Source organism: Phytophthora cinnamomi, assembly GCF_018691715.1.
Source record: "Phytophthora cinnamomi strain GKB4 chromosome Unknown Contig67, whole genome shotgun sequence".
Taxonomy (NCBI): Eukaryota; Oomycota; class Peronosporomycetes; order Peronosporales; family Peronosporaceae; genus Phytophthora; species Phytophthora cinnamomi.
In genome coordinates this window covers 305,605-322,908 of record NW_027151000.1, presented here as the reverse complement: position 1 = coordinate 322,908, position 17,304 = coordinate 305,605, and the positions used below count along the sequence as shown (strand labels likewise).

General features: G+C 54.0%; 5 protein-coding genes across 5 annotated transcripts; 3 read left to right on the top strand and 2 right to left on the bottom strand.

Moving 5' to 3' along the window:
* Positions 1 to 87: 87 nt before the first annotated feature.
* IUM83_09401 (putative serine protease family S54) lies at positions 88 to 870 on the top strand (the record flags this gene model as incomplete). The annotated part of the gene is made up of 1 exon (XM_067933842.1): positions 88 to 870. One exon carries the CDS (start codon positions 88 to 90, stop codon positions 868 to 870), a length of 783 nt encoding a protein of 260 aa, XP_067786638.1.
* Positions 871 to 6,577: 5,707 nt separating this feature from the next.
* Positions 6,578 to 11,039, top strand: IUM83_09400 (tbc1 domain family member 2a; the record flags this gene model as incomplete). Its single annotated transcript, XM_067933841.1, has 10 exons — positions 6,578 to 6,597; positions 6,668 to 6,944; positions 7,021 to 7,089; positions 7,182 to 7,225; positions 7,294 to 7,894; positions 7,969 to 8,621; positions 8,716 to 8,802; positions 8,878 to 9,079; positions 9,144 to 9,351; positions 9,430 to 11,039. The coding sequence occupies 10 exons, from the start codon at positions 6,578 to 6,580 to the stop codon at positions 11,037 to 11,039; spliced, it is 3,771 nt and encodes a 1,256-aa protein (XP_067786639.1).
* Positions 11,040 to 11,091: 52 nt separating this feature from the next.
* On the bottom strand, positions 11,092 to 12,662 carry IUM83_09399 (Small Conductance Mechanosensitive Ion Channel (MscS) Family; the record flags this gene model as incomplete). The annotated part of the gene is made up of 4 exons (XM_067933840.1): positions 11,092 to 11,922; positions 12,003 to 12,074; positions 12,162 to 12,342; positions 12,418 to 12,662. 4 exons carry the CDS (start codon positions 12,660 to 12,662, stop codon positions 11,092 to 11,094), a joined length of 1,329 nt encoding a protein of 442 aa, XP_067786642.1.
* A 180-nt stretch (positions 12,663 to 12,842) lies between these two features.
* IUM83_09398 (putative alcohol dehydrogenase) lies at positions 12,843 to 16,167 on the top strand (the record flags this gene model as incomplete). Its single annotated transcript, XM_067933839.1, has 10 exons — positions 12,843 to 13,309; positions 13,391 to 13,526; positions 14,442 to 14,497; positions 14,588 to 14,690; positions 14,815 to 14,867; positions 14,960 to 15,085; positions 15,192 to 15,242; positions 15,356 to 15,509; positions 15,576 to 15,719; positions 15,784 to 16,167. 10 exons carry the CDS (start codon positions 12,843 to 12,845, stop codon positions 16,165 to 16,167), a joined length of 1,674 nt encoding a protein of 557 aa, XP_067786643.1.
* A 128-nt stretch (positions 16,168 to 16,295) lies between these two features.
* IUM83_09397 (Drug/Metabolite Transporter (DMT) Superfamily) lies at positions 16,296 to 16,796 on the bottom strand (the record flags this gene model as incomplete). Its single annotated transcript, XM_067933838.1, has 1 exon — positions 16,296 to 16,796. One exon carries the CDS (start codon positions 16,794 to 16,796, stop codon positions 16,296 to 16,298), a length of 501 nt encoding a protein of 166 aa, XP_067786649.1.
* Between the last annotated feature and the right edge of the window lie 508 nt (positions 16,797 to 17,304).

Here is a 17,304-nt window from a genome sequence, read left to right as displayed (position 1 = left end):
ATTTTAAGTTCTGAATAGTGATTTTTGGCCGGCACGTGAGAACTTCAACTGTGGGCTGCACGCGGGCGAACAGATCCATCCTGTGCCATGTTGAGGGCGGCGCTGCTGCGTGCGCGGCCGATGCGCCAGGCGACGCCCCGCTCCCGCCTCCCGAGCAGCCCGCAGCAGAGCCACTGGCAACAGTATCACTACCGCGCCCGCAGCCGGCGCCAGAGCCGCGCCGTGTCGGGCGACGTGGTGGTGCTGGGGCTCATCTCGGTGAACGCCGTGACCACCATGGCGTGGCTGCGCGCGCAGGCGCCGGCGCCGCGGCACCCGGCGCAGCGGCTGCGCAGCTTCAAGCCGTCCATGCGCACGATGCTCACGCACTTCACCACGTCCACGCAGCACCTGCAGGAGGGGCGCTACTACACGCTGCTGACCGCCATGTTCAGCCAGGCCACGCTGGGCCACCTGGGCGCCAACATGCTGGGGCTCTACTTCTTCGGCCGCCAGATGTGCGACGTGCTGGGCCACCGCAGGTTCCTCGGGCTGTACCTGGCCAGCGGCGTGCTGTCGTCCGCCGCCGCCGTGTTCGAGCAGCACCTGTCCGGCCGCCTGAGCTACAACCTGGGCGCCAGCGGGGCCGTGAACGGCATCACGGCCATGAGCATCCTGCTCTTCCCGCACGGGACGCTGCTGATCTTCGGCGTCGTGCCCATGCCCGCGTGGCTCGCCGGCTCGCTGTTCATCTTCAAGGACGCGTACTCGTTCGTGACGGACAGGCAGGACGGCATCGGACACGTCGCGCACCTCAGCGGCGCCTTCATCGGCGGCGTGTACTATTACTACCTGCGGCGTGGTGGCTTCCGAAGCCTCGGGCGCTTCTGAGATGGAAAAAAGGGAAGAGGAAGTTTTGCACCAGAGCGAGTTTTGTGAGGACGGAAGGACGACCAGGAAGAAAGCACTAAACCAGTTGCGTCAACGCACGAGTCATTCCATTCCAAAAATGTGTGTATCCTTGCGAATTCGACAAGGACATATTCACAGGTATCGTTTCTGCTAAATGGTACTAATGTTCGTGATAGACGGCCGATAACTTACTCGCCATGAACACGCCCAGCTGAACTCCCCACATCCTCTTTGGCCACGGAGCCTCGGACGGAATCACGAAGTCGTGTAGATATCCTGCAGCGGTTCGACTAGCTTCTCCCTCGCTCGACGCCTCAGCTCGAAGCTGAATCCCAACGCTTTCAACCGCTCGACGCCACGACCGACGTACGATAAATAGTGCCCGCCGTAGTTCATCATGTACACTTACGCACCAAGCGCCATACCCCAAGGCTCACACGAGGCACAACAAACTTTTGCGACCTCCGAGAAGGGTCGAATTCTGTCACATAGGTTTGCAACGTGTACCAATCCCTCCTATTTCGTTCAGAATATCCCCATCTCGAGCAGCGAACTCCGCGTAGTTTTCTCACGTCAGCGTTTTGTTTGTGGGGACTCGCGTCGATGCAATGGTGGTGTACGTTGCGGAACACCTTCAGCGCCGAAACAATCTTCTCACGCCTGTAATGTCACTGATGGTACTTATCTACCAACTTGTCCTAACCGAGTCCTAATAAAAATGTGGTCTACATGATATTTTAGGGAAATCCTTAGGATTAGGATGTTTTTGGTACGCATTGATTTCTCAGAAAACGGTTCGACGGACTTCGCTAATCGACCTAGCTCTTGTAGACATTGTGCATTGGAGGCAGTGGTAGAGTGTAGCTGCTCTTGGTTCGTAGATCATCTGCAATTGCTTGATAAATAGTGAATCCCATATTTTCCATAGTTTGCAGGTCAGAAGAAGTCGTATTTGCTGAAAAACTGGGAAAGTTGATCATTTCCGTATTGGTAGAGGTCTGGTAATGATTTGGGCGGCCGCTGCTGCAGGAGCTGCGTCTGTTCTCGTCATTGGGTGGGGTTGCAGCGGGCGGGGGCGTTTTCTTGTTCATGAAGGATAAAATATCTGCAGTGAGGATAGTATGTTCGAGGTGGCGTTGCAGGCGACGCCTTGAAGAATAACTCGCTGCTCTGGGCTTCGTCGAGACCGAGACGGACAGAATCGTCTTCATTGCATGACATCGGTACACGACAGGATTACACCTCGGACCTCAAAAAATTACAGCGCTTTCTCCAGAATTACAAACTAGTCGTTGATATCGATGGAGACGTACTCATCTGCCTCAAATCTGCTGAAGGAGGGAAGACCCGAGCTGTTTGTTAGCAGCTTGACATCCTACTGCACCCTGTCGGCACTACGTCTGTCCTCACTGACGCACGGATCCCAGGATGGGGGCGTCACCCAAACTTCGTTTGCACCCAAGGCCTAAGGCACAGGTCGTACCTCCAAGGCACTGCATGTGTAGCTAGTTGTAGCCGATGCCAGGCTAAGCCTTTTATTCAATCAATCAGTTCTCAATTCTACTCAAAGGACTCAAGCGGCTTGGCAAGCTAGCCGCCAATTTTGGGTTTGATCCAATAGCTGCCAAGCCGTCTTCGCTAGCTCCATCGCATCTGTGCCAACCAATTCAAAGAGATCGCGTCCATGAACAATTTTGCACTTACTGCGACGGAGCTTGTTTACAGCTCGAATCACCAACAGTTCCCGATACTGCGCTTGAAGGGCTTTAGTAAGACCAATACTCCACGGTTGGACCAGTGGCGGCGACAACAATCGTAGATATTAGAAAGTATAGTCGTGTAGTCACTTGACCTGTCGCCTTTCCACAGGACTTGGTTGCCAATAGCAATACTTGTCGATTACTGCGCCTGATGCAGCCAGTCCTAGAAAACACTCGAGGTCTTGCCCTCTGACCGAGAGCTGACATCACTCTTAGCAGTGTTATTTCCTGAAGTACACGCCTGCTGATCTACATCACCATAGATATCGTCGCCGTGCAAGATAAAAATCGGATCCGAATGCTTCGGGTAAGCTACGAAGCCTATACAACCACCCAAATGAAATCTCCGCTCGCTTTCTGTTTTTGTCAGTATAATCCAGACTCTTACTTACTTGCCGTGATTCATCGCCATGTTCCACACGTCATCGTGTTGAGCGGCACTCATCGCGGATTTCGATCGGGTTGACAGATTGCTCGCCACCCCTCGAATCCTCGGCTCTGCAGCGAGTCAGCAACTGATTGCTCCTTGGTTTGTGAAATGGCGTTTAGGTTGCGTCCATTGGCGTGGTACAATTGATTTGTGTCAACTTCTGGCTTGGGGGCATCTAGAGGCGATTGGCAGGTGGTGCATTAGGCTATGACAGTGTTGGAAAGATACGGCCGATGGAGCTAGAGCAGTGTGTCGAGTCTGGCCAAGCGCTGTTTCTCGGACAGCGGCTCTGTGGCCTTGATAGAGGGAGAACCTGAACTTTACTTCGAAGTACAAATGTTCAGTGTAGATACGGGTACGTTTGCGAGAGCGGAAGTCGATTGCAGGAATTTGGCTGTGCAGACCCTTTCAGCCAGAATGGCTTCCTTGACTTGAGATTTTCAGATGTGCCTCCTTTAATTCGCTCGAAGTAGCCATGCAAGAAGACGCCTGTATCAACTCGTGAATGTTGGGCCCAGATCTAAGTGCGGTAGTAGAAGCAGTAAGATCTTGCCATGGCAAGTAACAAGAGTCATTGGTATTGAGGACAGGTCTTGAAACGAAACGCATCACATGTATACTAAACCCTCAGCTCGCCACACTTCTGCAAATGTAGTCGTTTGCTTATTGAGCGTAAAATAGTGCTCCCTGCACAGGTATTCACATCGAGGTTTCTTCGTTATCAACCGCCTCGCTCGCCCACGCATTACTCGCCACGAACACGCCCAGGTGAACTCCCCACATCTTCCTTGGCCACGGAGCCTCTGACGGAATCACGAAGTCATGCGGAACAGCCCTGTCACCAAAGCAGGACTCGAAAATTTCCAGCAACGGATCAACGCGCTTCTCCCATGCTTGACGACTCAGCTCGAAGCTGAATCCCAACGCTTTCAGCCGGTCAACATCACACCCGACATGCGAGAAATGTGACCCACGGTATCTTATCATGTACATTTGCATCCCAAGAGCCATATTCCAAGCACTCTTCGGCCAAGGATCACATGCAGGCACAGCAAACTTTTGCGACATCCGGCAAGTGTTGAATTCTGTCACGTAGGTTTGGAGCGCTGGAATGGTGCGTTCGTTCCAAATGAGCTGATCGTAATCCCATACGAAACCTATTTCGTTTAGAATATCCTCGTCTTGAGCAGCCAATTCCACATAGCATTTTCTCATTCGCATATCACTGACAGTCTTGCCAAGACGGAGACCCCACGCATCTTCAGGCCATGGAGACTCGCATGGCACCTTGAATAAGTGATCAACGATGCAATGATCGTTTACCTCGTGGAACACCTTCAGCGCCGGGAGTATCTTCTTATTCCAGTCACGCTCAGCAACCGATGTTTCGAAGCAGAACTTCATGTCTTTGAGCTCTTCCTTGGATTCTTCCACTTGCCGAGCATACCCGCCGTTACTCCTAATAATACGAACCGTGTTACCCAGAGACCAATTCCATGATATTCGTGGCCATGCATCGTCGCCATCCGGGACAACAAACCGTGCCGGGACGTCTGTGTGACCGTGTACTGTGTAGTAGTGGCGCAGAGCTGGCATAATGATCTCGTCCCATTGGAACTGACTGACATTAAAAACAAAGTCCAGCTTCTTCAGTTCAGCAGCCATCCGCGGTGACAGCGCTTGTTTCCGAGCTTGGTCGCGCAAATGACCGACACCTTGTCCCAGTGTGTACCCCCACGCAACACGCGGCCACCGAGCATCGCCTGATGGAATCGTGAAAACCACTGGAACCGGCGCGTCTCCATTCAACTCTTTGTAAGCCCGCAGAGCAGCCAGAATCTTCTCCTCCCACGCGCTAGTATTCCAAGGACGTTTATCCTGCGGACTCGTAGACTCAGCATCGCCCCTGCTCAAAGCCCCAGCGTCTCCTTCCTCCAGCGCCGTCGAGCAGAAACAGCGAGCATCTAGCACAGACCCAGCATTCGCTGCCTGGACACCACGTAGCAACGCGATGGGCGGTCTATCGAGGCGCCAAGCCCGTCGCGGCGCGCGCAGCAGCGCTCTCGATAACATCGCTTGCCAGCCCCACAAATTTTAATTCGTCACGAAATGTACCAGTACAGGGAACATTCGGGCAACATCGAAGTACATGTACGGGACAGGTACGGGCAACTACAGTACCGTAGATGCTCATGGCGACGAAAAGTTATCACTGACAACAGCTCGGCAGTAGATGACCGTCTATATAGGCCGCACTGCTTGCTAGGTAAATGTCAGGGCTGCATGAGCGAGTCGACAAGCAAGGGGGGTGGCGCGTTAACGACGTCGAATTCACTCCTGAGTTCTCCAACGCTCCGGATGCGCGGCGAGTTCAAGAACCAGGCAGTCAAGATGCAGGTGGAGCCAGCATTGAGTGGCTGCGCAAGATCTCGGACGTGCTCCAGGCCGCGTGCGACGAGCACTTCGCTATTACGGACCTAGAGGTTCGGCTAAGGACTAGCAGAAGGTGAGTGTCCGTTGCACTACCGTGACATCGTGCACCGGTAGCAACCGGAACATGAGCCTGACACTAACATGAAGGGCACGCTCGAGTAGTTCATGTACCACAAGAATGGCCTCACACCAACCTGCCGTCGTGGTCCTCTCCAAAGCTGCTGGTCGATGTGCTGTCCGATTTTTCCTTGGCGGACGAGGAGTTCGCACAGCACATTTAGGCGGACGAGGTCGCGGGCAAGCGGTGGGTGTAGATCGATGAGTGGATGATGCGGATATGCGGCAGCTTGCAGAGCTTGAGGAAGGAGCTGTTATTGTCGACGGCATCCTGCTCACGCTGCTCCGCGATACTGCCTGTCTGAAACAGTTCCATGCGCTGCAGCTGCTACATTAAAGTGGGTTGTTAGCCACTATTCAGGGGCTTCGCCTGCTTCGCAGTCGCAGCATCTACAGTGTCTATGTCCGGATAAAATACCTGCATAAAGAAAAATGGTCTCCCAGCCAACGCGCAGCAACCTTGTATCGCGCCAAAATATTGGCTTTTCGCCAACACATCACGAGCCAAAGTGCTCAAGCGGTGAGGTGACTCCCCTTTGCGCAATACTGCAGCACTAAACGTCCATCGCACGCACACCAGTGCAGGCATGCCGTCTCGCAGACGGCGTTAGCAGAACTTCATTCGCCTGGTCCAGCTCCAGTTCGATTGCACCACGATGAAGCTGCCGCACGCAGGAGTTCGTCAGATCGGTTCACCACACCCACCTGCAACACCAGTGATACAGGGGCGAGCGTGCCAACTCGGCAATGGACCGCGAGCGTGAAGAATTCGCATCTTACGTCTATGCGGCCTGCATCCAATGTCTCCTCAACATGTTAAGTGGCTCCACTGCATTCTGTGTGCGCCACACCACTGTTACCCACCCTCAATAGTGGCCCCTATACATGCGCAACACCGTGCAAGTCGCTTTTTCCAGCGGATCGACTAACCCGAAGGCTGCCAAGGATGCAGAAGACCCGCAGCAAGTACGTAGCGTAGCTCCCCCGCGTCCCCCACTCGCAGCGCATCGTCTCACCTTCTCCCTCCCCCGTGCAGCTCCAACCCGTCGGGCTTCCACAGCCTGCAGGGCGTGACGGTGCTCTGGCACGGCTGGCTCAAGAAGCTCGGGCGCTTCAGCAAGCGCTGGCGCAAGCGCTACTTCGTGTTCCTGTCCACGGCCAGCGGCATGAAGGAGCTGCGCCACTACGACGCGTTCAAGGACGTCAACACGCTGCTCATGTCCACGCCCAAGGGCGTCATCTCCATGACGGACGCCACGGGCATCTGCTGCTTCACGCCGGTGCCCACGGCCGGCCGCAAGCCCATGAAATTCGTGCGAGCTTTTGGTGCAATTAATTTGCTGCTATTAGCAGTGTGTGTTGCTAACTTTTTCTTAATTGATTGGGTAGAACCGCTCGGACACGAACGACTCGAGACCAGGCGCGTACGACCAGAAGTTCGCGGTGCTGACGCCTCTTGTAAGTTGACGGGGATTATTATTAATTTGTTTGTTTTGAGGTGCTGGAGAGTGGGCGAGTGAAGTTCTTATGGCGTTTTGGGTTTGTGGCAGCATGTGCACTTGCTGGCTTTTCATAACGGCAGGGAGTGGGGCGGGTATGCTTGGTTAGATTAGTGTGCTGTGGTGGGGAGCGTTGCTGAGTGGCTTGTTTTATTGTGTTCAGGTCGAGTGAATCGCAGCAGGGACTCTCGTTGTTGGCGTCGCTGTCGGCGTTTTACCCGACGGTAGATTCTCTCCATTCGGGGTGGATGGCGAAGCGACGGGAACGCAACGTGCACAGCCCCAAGAGCATTATGACGTACTGGAAACGGCATTTCTTCGTGTTCTTGACCTCGGGGGACTTGCTCTACTTTCGAGATGACACATTGAGCGAGCTGCAGGGGAGGGTGGATGTCCGACACGCCCCAACTGTTCGGATTACAGGGGAGCAGCTTATGGAGGAGAGGAAAAAGGATGGGGGCATGTTTAAGTTCGGAAAGATGCCAGCGCTCGAACGAGAGACTTGTTTGATTTGGATTGCCACGCCTCCGTCAAAGATGTTCGTTCTGAAATTGGAGGACGATCACGATGAGTCAGGGGGAGGTATTGGTGGTGGAGCCAAAGGTGGACTAGGCTCCTCTGGAGTTGGAGTCACTACCAGGAAAGCTGAGCTTACTCCGAGCTCGAAAAAATGGTTGCAGTTATTGCTGCAGGGGCATGCAGAAACGAAGTATACACAGCTAGAGAAATGTATTGCGACAAGCAAATATGGACTGACGACTGAGGTGAGCAAGACAAGCCTGTATGTTGACACTCTGTTCACTGGTTCACATAGACTCATCCCCCAAAATGCTTCCAGATTATCTCAGCGGTTCGTGCTGGAATTCCTGATGAGCTGCGAGGCCAGTTATGGAAAGGATTTTCTGGTGCCACTGATCTTCAGCGCCGCGTAGAATTGAAGCACGCTATTCGCAGCGCGTCCAAGTCATCTAATGTTTTCCGCATGCCTTCACGCGAATCAACAAGGGCTGGCCTGAAATCTCCAACAGCAAAGAAGCATGCAATCTATGAAATGTGTTCAGCATCGATTGACGTCACGAGAATGGATACGCCAGAGAACCAAATGCTTTTTTCACGTTTGTGTGCTCTGGCACTTCAAGAAAGCGGTCACGTAGCTGTCAGCGTGCGCCCAAGCGAGCTACATAATTTAACAGGTCGCTTCGGTCGCGCCGTCTCGGATGCTTCAAACCCGTCAGATCAGTATAGCGAGGATCGTGGATCATTTTACGATGACGAGCGTGACTCCATGGATGATGATGACAATGAGCAGATTGAGATAGAGGAAGTTAAAACTGGGCCCGACCCGTTTGGTAAACGTGTATCTGCACGCAATACGCTGAAGCAGCTTGAAAAAGGCAAAATGGGCAATTACGTGTACCCTAGCGACTACCCGGCAGCAGAATGGGAGTTAGCAGCACGTCGTCGGCTATTGATCGCAAGTTCGCGCTACAAGTAAGTGGATTGTTGATCACCTGTGGCTAGGTCTCTTGCCTGTGCTCGGCATGATTCTAATCTGTGACATGTTATTTATGTCGAATGCACGTAGTCCGTATTCTCATCCATTCCCGTGGAGAGTGTCGTGTCTACTCTTGGCGTATGTCGAGGAAGAGAGTGCGTTCTGGATCATTAACAGGTAAGGAGAATTGTGATTTATCCGGCTGCACAAAATTGTTCTGACGGATACTCTTTTTACCTTCATGTGATACAGCATAATTGATTCGCTACTGCCTGGTTACTTCCACGGTTACCGGCCAGCTTTGCAAATCGATGTAGCAGCTTTTACAGCGCTCCTACAAGACCGTTTACCGGCCCTCGCCTCCCACTTAGCAACGCTGGAATTTCCTCTTGGTCGGCTAGTCGAACGCTGGTTCCTGAGTTTGTTTACTGCATCGCTTATCCCGCTCCCAACGGTATGAGTTGCGCATAATTGATATTCATGCATCCTAGTTGCTAAACTTATTTGTTTCGCTTCAGGTGCTGCGAATTTGGGACGCATTTTTTATTCGCGGCGTGCTGGTTTTCTATGGAATTGGCCTTGCACTGTTGTTCCGCGCGGAAGAAACTCTATTTCATGCAAAAAGTGCAGCTGAAGCTGAGGAATATTTGCGAGTCAGTGAACGCAGCTGTATCGATGCGGATGGAGTCTTCTCACTTGTCTTCAAGGACGATCTTACTATTCCATGTACGATCTCTTTGGTCTACTTCGTTCGGAACCAATACATGTGCACTAACCATCATTGTGATTTGCTGTTGGATGCAGGGCTTACCGATGAGCAACTAGAAAAGCTACGGTCAACACACCGTCACCGAGTGATGGAGCGGGTTTCGCAGAAAGTGAGCTACTTCAAAGACAAGCTGAGCATTCTCAAGCTTACACAGGACCTCGGCTTGCGCTGCCAGACTGTTGCTAAGCAGTTCTTGAGTGACCGCAAAGGTGTGACGGCGGCCTTGCGGTTGAATGCGGCGACCAACACTAACGAGGAGAAAGATCCATACGACATTTACAGCCTTGGCGATGAATTCAATGATTTGGACATTGGCTCCGAGAATGACAAGTTAGAAGATTCCTTCCGGACATCCCTGCACCTGCTACTAGAGCAAGTAAGGGAATCTTCCGCGGCGGCTGAAGCACTTGCCGTGGAGTTAGGTCAACGACAAGCCAAGTGGTTAGCTGCCTCGAGCCAGCTTGCTGCCTGTCCACTTGCCCGCCCGCCCACGCCGGACTCGCACAGCTGGCTTTCGCAAGTTAAGGAAGGCAAAATCTCAGGTGCAGGGCATGATGCTTCTTCGCTCTTTTCCGCCAGCAGCGGTGGTTTCCCCTCTGCATCTCGTGTCATTGAAGCTTCTGGTATGGTGTTTGACACTGGTGAAACCCGTCTTCCAAGCAATGATGTCACGGGAAGTGGAAGCGAGAGCTCACTCGCGGGCCAGCGTAGCTGCCTGTTGATGGAGAGGGAGGACCTGGGGTTATCAGACCGTCATCTCGCTGAAATGTTTCTGTATGCACTGGTATCTTCGCTCAAGGCACTGTGCGCTGCTCGACTCGAGTGTTTGGGTATTACATATCGCTTCATATGGCACGGGGGATCCTGGCTGGAATCTGCGGTTGAGTACCCCTCATTCTCTACACTAACGGGGACTGCGTCATCTGCACCGAGCACCAGCACGGCAACCAACCCGCGCCAATCTGTCCGAATTAAAACATCAACGACAACCCAATCATCAATTTCGTCCGTCTCATCATTACGACGCCCACGCGCAATGGACGACTCGGCGCTATCTGGCCGCAGACGCGGCGATTCCGGTGCAACAACACCAAGGCGAGGTGGACGACCAACAACACGCAGCTTCTACAATCCGGGGAAGTCACCCACGCGACTGCGTCCAAGTCTTTCATCCGGAGACTTCTCAGTGCTGGAGTTTGCTGCTGGGGGAGTGGGTACCAATCTGTACGACGACCCGATCATCGAAGGTCAACCCGCTCCATCATCACCCACGTACGCCGAGCAGCTTGTAGACGGAGGTGACGGCTATCCGGTCACCCCAACGTCTCCACCTCCTCAAGACGGCAGCGCCTACGGTTTGGAGTTCGCTCTTGGTCGTGGGCTTGATCGATGTGCCGCATCAACGTTAGACTCGTCAAACAAACCGTTGCTTGCAGCACTCACAGCGCAACATCAGGAAGGCGAACATGTTTTCCGGGAGTCACATAAGCGGCTGCTGAGTGGGCTTGGCAAGTTTTTGCGTCTGGAATATCGCGACAAGGACTGGGCCCTGCGTGAACGCGCTCTGACTATTGAGCGTGAGCTGCAACAAGAGCTCCAAGAGATTGAAGCCGAGGTCCATGGTGCTCAATGGTTGCAGAACTAGGACTAGAGGGCTAAATAATGAAACATGAAATACGATAACTTAAGATTCATCTTCAGAGCTGTGTACGTGGACCTTTGACCCCGTTACTCGTTGGCTGTGCCCCTACCACGGCGCCAATCTCGCTTGTGAACGGATCTCCAACGCTACTGTCGTCGGCATGGCTACTCATGCTGCTGGTTGAACGCTTGAAGAAATGCGGCGATTCAGCGAACGGGTTGTCGGGATCATCATTGCTGAGCACCCGGATGCCTAATTCCTCCATGATCTCCGTCACAGCAAGCCAAACTTCAGATTTGAGCATGGCGTACTTCCGTGCATCCAGCTCTTCGGTATACGAGTACACGCGAATAGTGTACAGCTCCTCCATCGCGACGAAGTAAAATCGCTCCCACTTTTCGCCATGCCGCAAGTCTGACTGGTTTTCTTCGTGAGAAGTGAGCCCGACATGCAGCGACTGCAACATACCCTCAAGTCGACGAAGTGCCTGACGCAGTGTCTCGACTGGTGTGGCGCGCGAGACGCGAACGTGCAAGTCCACGTCTCGCTTAGGTCGCTGCGAGAAATTGATCATGGGCTTGTACAGAAAGAAGCTGTTCGGTACATACAGTGTCGTTCCTTCGAGGCTCACCACCGTCGTGTAGCGCAACGACACACGGTGTACGAAGCCTTCAGCGTCACCAACGCGAATGAAATCGTCGATCTTGAACTGCGAGTTGAACGCGAGAAACAGCCCGCCAACGACATTATGAAACGACGGTACAAAACCTAGCGCGATAGCCAGCCCAATCACCCCCAACACCGAGTACTTCAAGGTCGCGCTGTTCCCCAGCGCGGACGAGTAAATAATCAGCGCGATGATCAGCAACGTCGTCAGCCGAAGAATCTGCCGACAAATAAGCACACATCCTCTCATTAGCAACCTCGTAGCCACCTGCTTGAAAAATATGCCATGGAGCCACATACCTTGACAGACTCGGAGATGACCATCTTCTTGGAGAAATCTCCATTGGTTCCGACAAACCGGCGAATGGCCAACTGCAAGTGCACACAAGTGGCAGCAACGTTAGTCCAGCAGTACGAACATGAAAAAAAATAAGCTAAGACTAAAGCTGTTGGACGCACGCTTTGGACGACGTTGAAGAGCGAGTAGAGCCAGTAGAGGAAGAAGACGCCCCAGATGTAGGTGGGCAGGTGGCAGAAGAACTTGATGAGCTCCGACACGGTGAGCGCCAAGAGCACGAGCGACATGGAGATGAGGTACGACGTGGAGCCCACACACGACTCGCGGAAGTCCTCGGCCACCCTGCCAGAGAAAGAGAGAGAGATTTAGCAATGGCTTCACTGGATGCAATGCAGACATAGCGGCTGCAGCCCGCACTGGTGCATGAACGGCAGCTTGGTGAGCACGAAGATGAGCAGGCGGACGAGCACGCGCGGCAGGAACGTGGCGAAGAAGACGAGCACGGCGGCCACCACGAGCTGCGGCGCCTTGGAGCTGCGCCACCAGTCGGGCAGGCAGGACACGGACGCGCAGTCGGCATTGCAGCCGCTGTCGGCGGCGCGCGCTGCGTCCACGCGCAGCAGCAGCAGCAGCAGCACGAGCGGCGGGGCCAGCTTGGGCATCGTCGTAACGTTTTTGACTGAGAAAATCTGTCTGCGTGGATACAATCTAGGTTGGCGAGATAAAATCCAGATGAGATAAAATCCAGATTGTTCAAAAACGAGATTTACCCTTCGATGACGATGAGAGTGGTGGTGCTCGCGCCATGGCGGACCTGGCGCCGCGCGAGACCGCCCCTCAAGATGTTGCTTCGCGAGCACGAGCTCAAAGCCATCTCGGTGCTGAGTACTCGCTATTTCGGCTCGACGGCACTGGAGGAAGGAGACGCTGGGGCTTTGAGCAGGGGCGATGCTGAGTCTACGAGTCCGCAGGATAAACGTCCTTGGAATACTAGCGCGTGGGAGGAGAAGATTCTGGCCGCTCTGCGGGCTTACAAAGAGCTGAATGGAGACGCGCCGGTTCCATTGACATTCACGGTCCCATCAGGCGATGCTCGGTGGCCGCGTGTTGCGTGGGGGTACACACTGGGACAAGGTGTCGGTCATTTGCGCGACCAAGCTCGGAAACAAGCGCTGTCACCGCGGATGGCTGCTGAACTGAAGAAGCTGGACTTTGTTTTTAATGTCAGTCAGTTCCAATGGGACGAGATCATTATGCCAGCTCTGCGCCACTACTACACAGTACACGGTCACACAGACGTCCCGGCACGGTTTGTTGTCCCGGATGGCGACGATGCATGGCCACGAATATCATGGAATTGGTCTCTGGGTAACACGGTTCGTATTATTAGGAGTAACGGCGGGTATGCTCGGCAAGTGGAAGAATCCAAGGAAGAGCTCAAAGACATGAAGTTCTGCTTCGAAACATCGGTTGCTGAGCGTGACTGGAATAAGAAGATACTCCCGGCGCTGAAGGTGTTCCACGAGGTAAACGATCATTGCATCGTTGATCACTTATTCAAGGTGCCATGCGAGTCTCCATGGCCTGAAGATGCGTGGGGTCTCCGTCTTGGCAAGACTGTCAGTGATATGCGAATGAGAAAATGCTATGTGGAATTGGCTGCTCAAGACGAGGATATTCTAAACGAAATAGGTTTCGTATGGGATTACGATCAGCTCATTTGGAACGAACGCACCATTCCAGCGCTCCAAACCTACGTGACAGAATTCAACACTTGCCGGATGTCGCAAAAGTTTGCTGTGCCTGCATGTGATCCTTGGCCGAAGAGTGCTTGGAATATGGCTCTTGGGATGCAAATGTACATGATAAGATACCGTGGGTCACATTTCTCGCATGTCGGGTGTGATGTTGACCGGCTGAAAGCGTTGGGATTCAGCTTCGAGCTGAGTCGTCAAGCATGGGAGAAGCGCGTTGATCCGTTGCTGGAAATTTTCGAGTCCTGCTTTGGTGACAGGGCTGTTCCGCATGACTTCGTGATTCCGTCAGAGGCTCCGTGGCCAAGGAGGATGTGGGGAGTTCACCTGGGCGTGTTCGTGGCGAGTAATGCGTGGGCGAGCGAGGCGGTTGATAACGAAGAAACCTCGATGTGAATACCTGTGCAGGGAGCACTATTTTACGCTCAAGGCTTAGAATACGTGTGATGCGTTTCGTTTCAAAACCTGTCCTCAATACCAATGACTCTTGCTTGCCATGGCAAGATGCCTTACTGCTTCTATTACCGCACTTAGATCTACGCCCAACATTAACGAGTTGATGCAGGCGTGGCTACTTCGAGCGAATTGAAGAAGGCACATCTGAAAATCTCAAGTCAAGGAAGGCATTCTTATCGACTTCAACTTGGGCGCTGTGTGCACCACATCAGCAAGCTGCTCGAAAATCAGAGGCAGCACAGCAAACTCAAAGGACACCAAGCGATGCGCTCGTGGTTCTACACCAAGTGAGTGTGTGTGTGTGTGTGTGTGTGTGTGTTCGGCCCCGCCGCTCTTCCTCTCGACATGCTAACGGAGCCTTGGCTTGCAAACGGCAGATACGGAGGCCCCGCGGTGCTGCAGACGGGCGAGCAGCCCGAGCCGGAGCTGCGTGGGCCCAAGGACGTCGTGCTCAAGGTGCACGCGGTGGCGCTGAACCCCGTACGTTCGTTACGTTACGCCGCTGCTGCTTGGCCCTGCTGTGCGGATGGATGCCCGCCAGGCTGCAGCTTGTGTGTAGATTTCGTGCTGCTGACACGGGCGCAACGCCCTCGACTGGCTACAGATCGACTACAAGCGCCGCCAGGGCGTGCTCAAGATGCTGCTGAAGGAGACGTGGTGCGCAGCTGTGCATAGTGTGGCGAGGTGGAAATGGGCGTTGCCGTCTCTGTGGCTGACGGTGGGTGTGCCATTGGACCGTGGCGTGGCAGGCCGCACGTTGTAGGTTACGACTTCTCGGGGGTCGTGACCAATTGCGGGGAAGACGTGGACGCGGTTGCCCTGGGCGACGAGGTGTTCGGCATGCTGCCGCACGACAGCAATGGGGCTCTGGCGGAGTACGTTGTGGTGGAGGAACGGCTGTGTGTCGTTGGTGTTGCAGCGGTTGTGAAGAACTGATGGGGCGATGACGTTTTGGGTTGGTGCTGCTCCTGCGTGTGGCAGCTTCATCGTGGTGCAAGCGGACTACATCAGCAAGAAGCCGGCGAACCTGACGTGAGAATTGCTGCTCGGTGGATCTGGTGGTGAGGTGTCGGTTGTTGACAGGCTTCACATGTGGAACGTGTGCACGCGTGTTTGCTTCTGGGTGTGTGGCTGTTGGGTTGTAGGCATGTGGAGGCTGCGGCGTTGCCACTCGTCTCCCAGACAGCGTTGCAGAGCTTTCGACTGGGCCAGCTCGCGGAGAGGAAGAAGGTGCTGATCACTGGCGGAGCTGGAGGCGTGGGCTCCGTCGCGATTCAAATCGCCAAGGCCGTCTTCAAGGTGTCTACATTACTCTGCATATTGCTACATGTAGTGAGCCTGACACACAAATTCCTGGTTCTCTAGGCACAAACTGTTGCGACCACCGCAAGCACCAAGAAGCTGGAACGGATGAGGCTGCTGGGTGCAGACGAGGTGGTCGACTACGGACACGAGCGCTTCGAGCGCGAGTTGGCGGAATATGACTTTGCTCTGGATTGCACAGGAGAGGTACGCTACTATCCGCACACAGGAAGTGTTCAGCTCTGAAATCGAATCTCAAACTATTTTGCAGGCTAAGCAGTGCTTCGAGTGCGTCACACGCGGCGGTGCCGTGGTGTCGATTGCGGAGACACCGACCTGGAAATCGCTTTCGACCAGCGGGGATCTCCAAGGAGTGAGCGTGTCCTACTTCCTTGGCGCCATCCTGGACTGCCTGAACAGCTCGGTGACGCGCCGTGCACGCCAAGCTCAAATCACGTACGAGCACTTGTTCATACTGGCCGATGGTGCTGTCATGGACGAGATTCGGCAGCTAGCGGAGCAACGCGTGCTCACACCTGTGATCGACAAGGTTTTCCCGTTCGAAAAGGCCGACCTGGCGATGGAATACTTGGAAGCGGGCCACGCCATGGGCAAAGTGGTTGTGCAACTCGTTGACACCACCAAGGCGACTTGAGTCACTCCAAATGGTTCGCACAACGAGCAGCAACCAGAGCAACCATCTCTACATATTGAATGAAACACACATCTTTCTATTATCCAACGTCACTCCCCCTCGAATTTGCTGTTAGTTCACAAAACCCTTTAATGGGGTGTGCTGCCGTAGCGCGGCGTCCTCTTACGTGAGCGCGTACTGTACACAGCCCGAGGTGTGGCGTTCGACGCCAGCACGGCTTCAGTAGCGTCGACCTTTTCGGTTTTGCGGCTTTGTGAGTGGAGTACGAGAAACGTGCCACCAATAACGAGGGTGGCTCCCACAAAGGTGAAAGGTCCAGGCATCGCATCCACGCCCATGACGATGCCTTGTCCGGTGGCCACAATGGGCTCCATAAGACAAACCACCGACACAACGATCGGGTCAAAGTATTTCATCACACCAATGTACCCCATTGTGCCGATGCCATCGCAGATGAAGACGAGGTACAGGACCACAAGCAGGCGGTGAACTGACGGAGTCAGCCAGCCAAACACACCGTTGTATGGATCCGTGGACAGACTTAACTGTTCACCCGTAGCCAGCATGTAGACGAGCAATGAGGTTGCTGATGTAGCCGTGAGGCCACACAGGAACACAAGGAGGTGCATGTGCGGGCGCACCTTTTTCGCCAGCGTGAAGTAAATTGCTCCACCTGCAGCACCAGAGAGTGCTACAAGGTCTCCTGCTGCTGTAGGTGACACGATGCTGGGGTCTGTCTGGGTCGAGTCCATCGTGGTGATACCACCACCTACAACGCCGATAGCAGCGCCTAAGGCTTCTAAAGGAGCCACGGGCTGTCGCTGAGCGAGCTTCCAGAACACAATCAATGTCGAGTGTGCGTTGTTAAAGAGGGTAGCGTGTCCAACCGAAGTCATTGATAGCGCCACGACGAACGAACCAAGATAAAACGCGTACGCTACGCCCGCGACGACAATGAAAGGAACCAGTTCCCTCAACTTAGGTGCATGTGGATCGCGTTCACCACGGAAAAGAATCCACATTGCCATAGGAAAGGTGGCCATCGATGTGGCCATGTTTCGCCAGAAGATACGAATCACGGGAGTTACCACATCGTCAACCTCATCCAGAGCAACGCCCACCGACGCAATCGTAAAC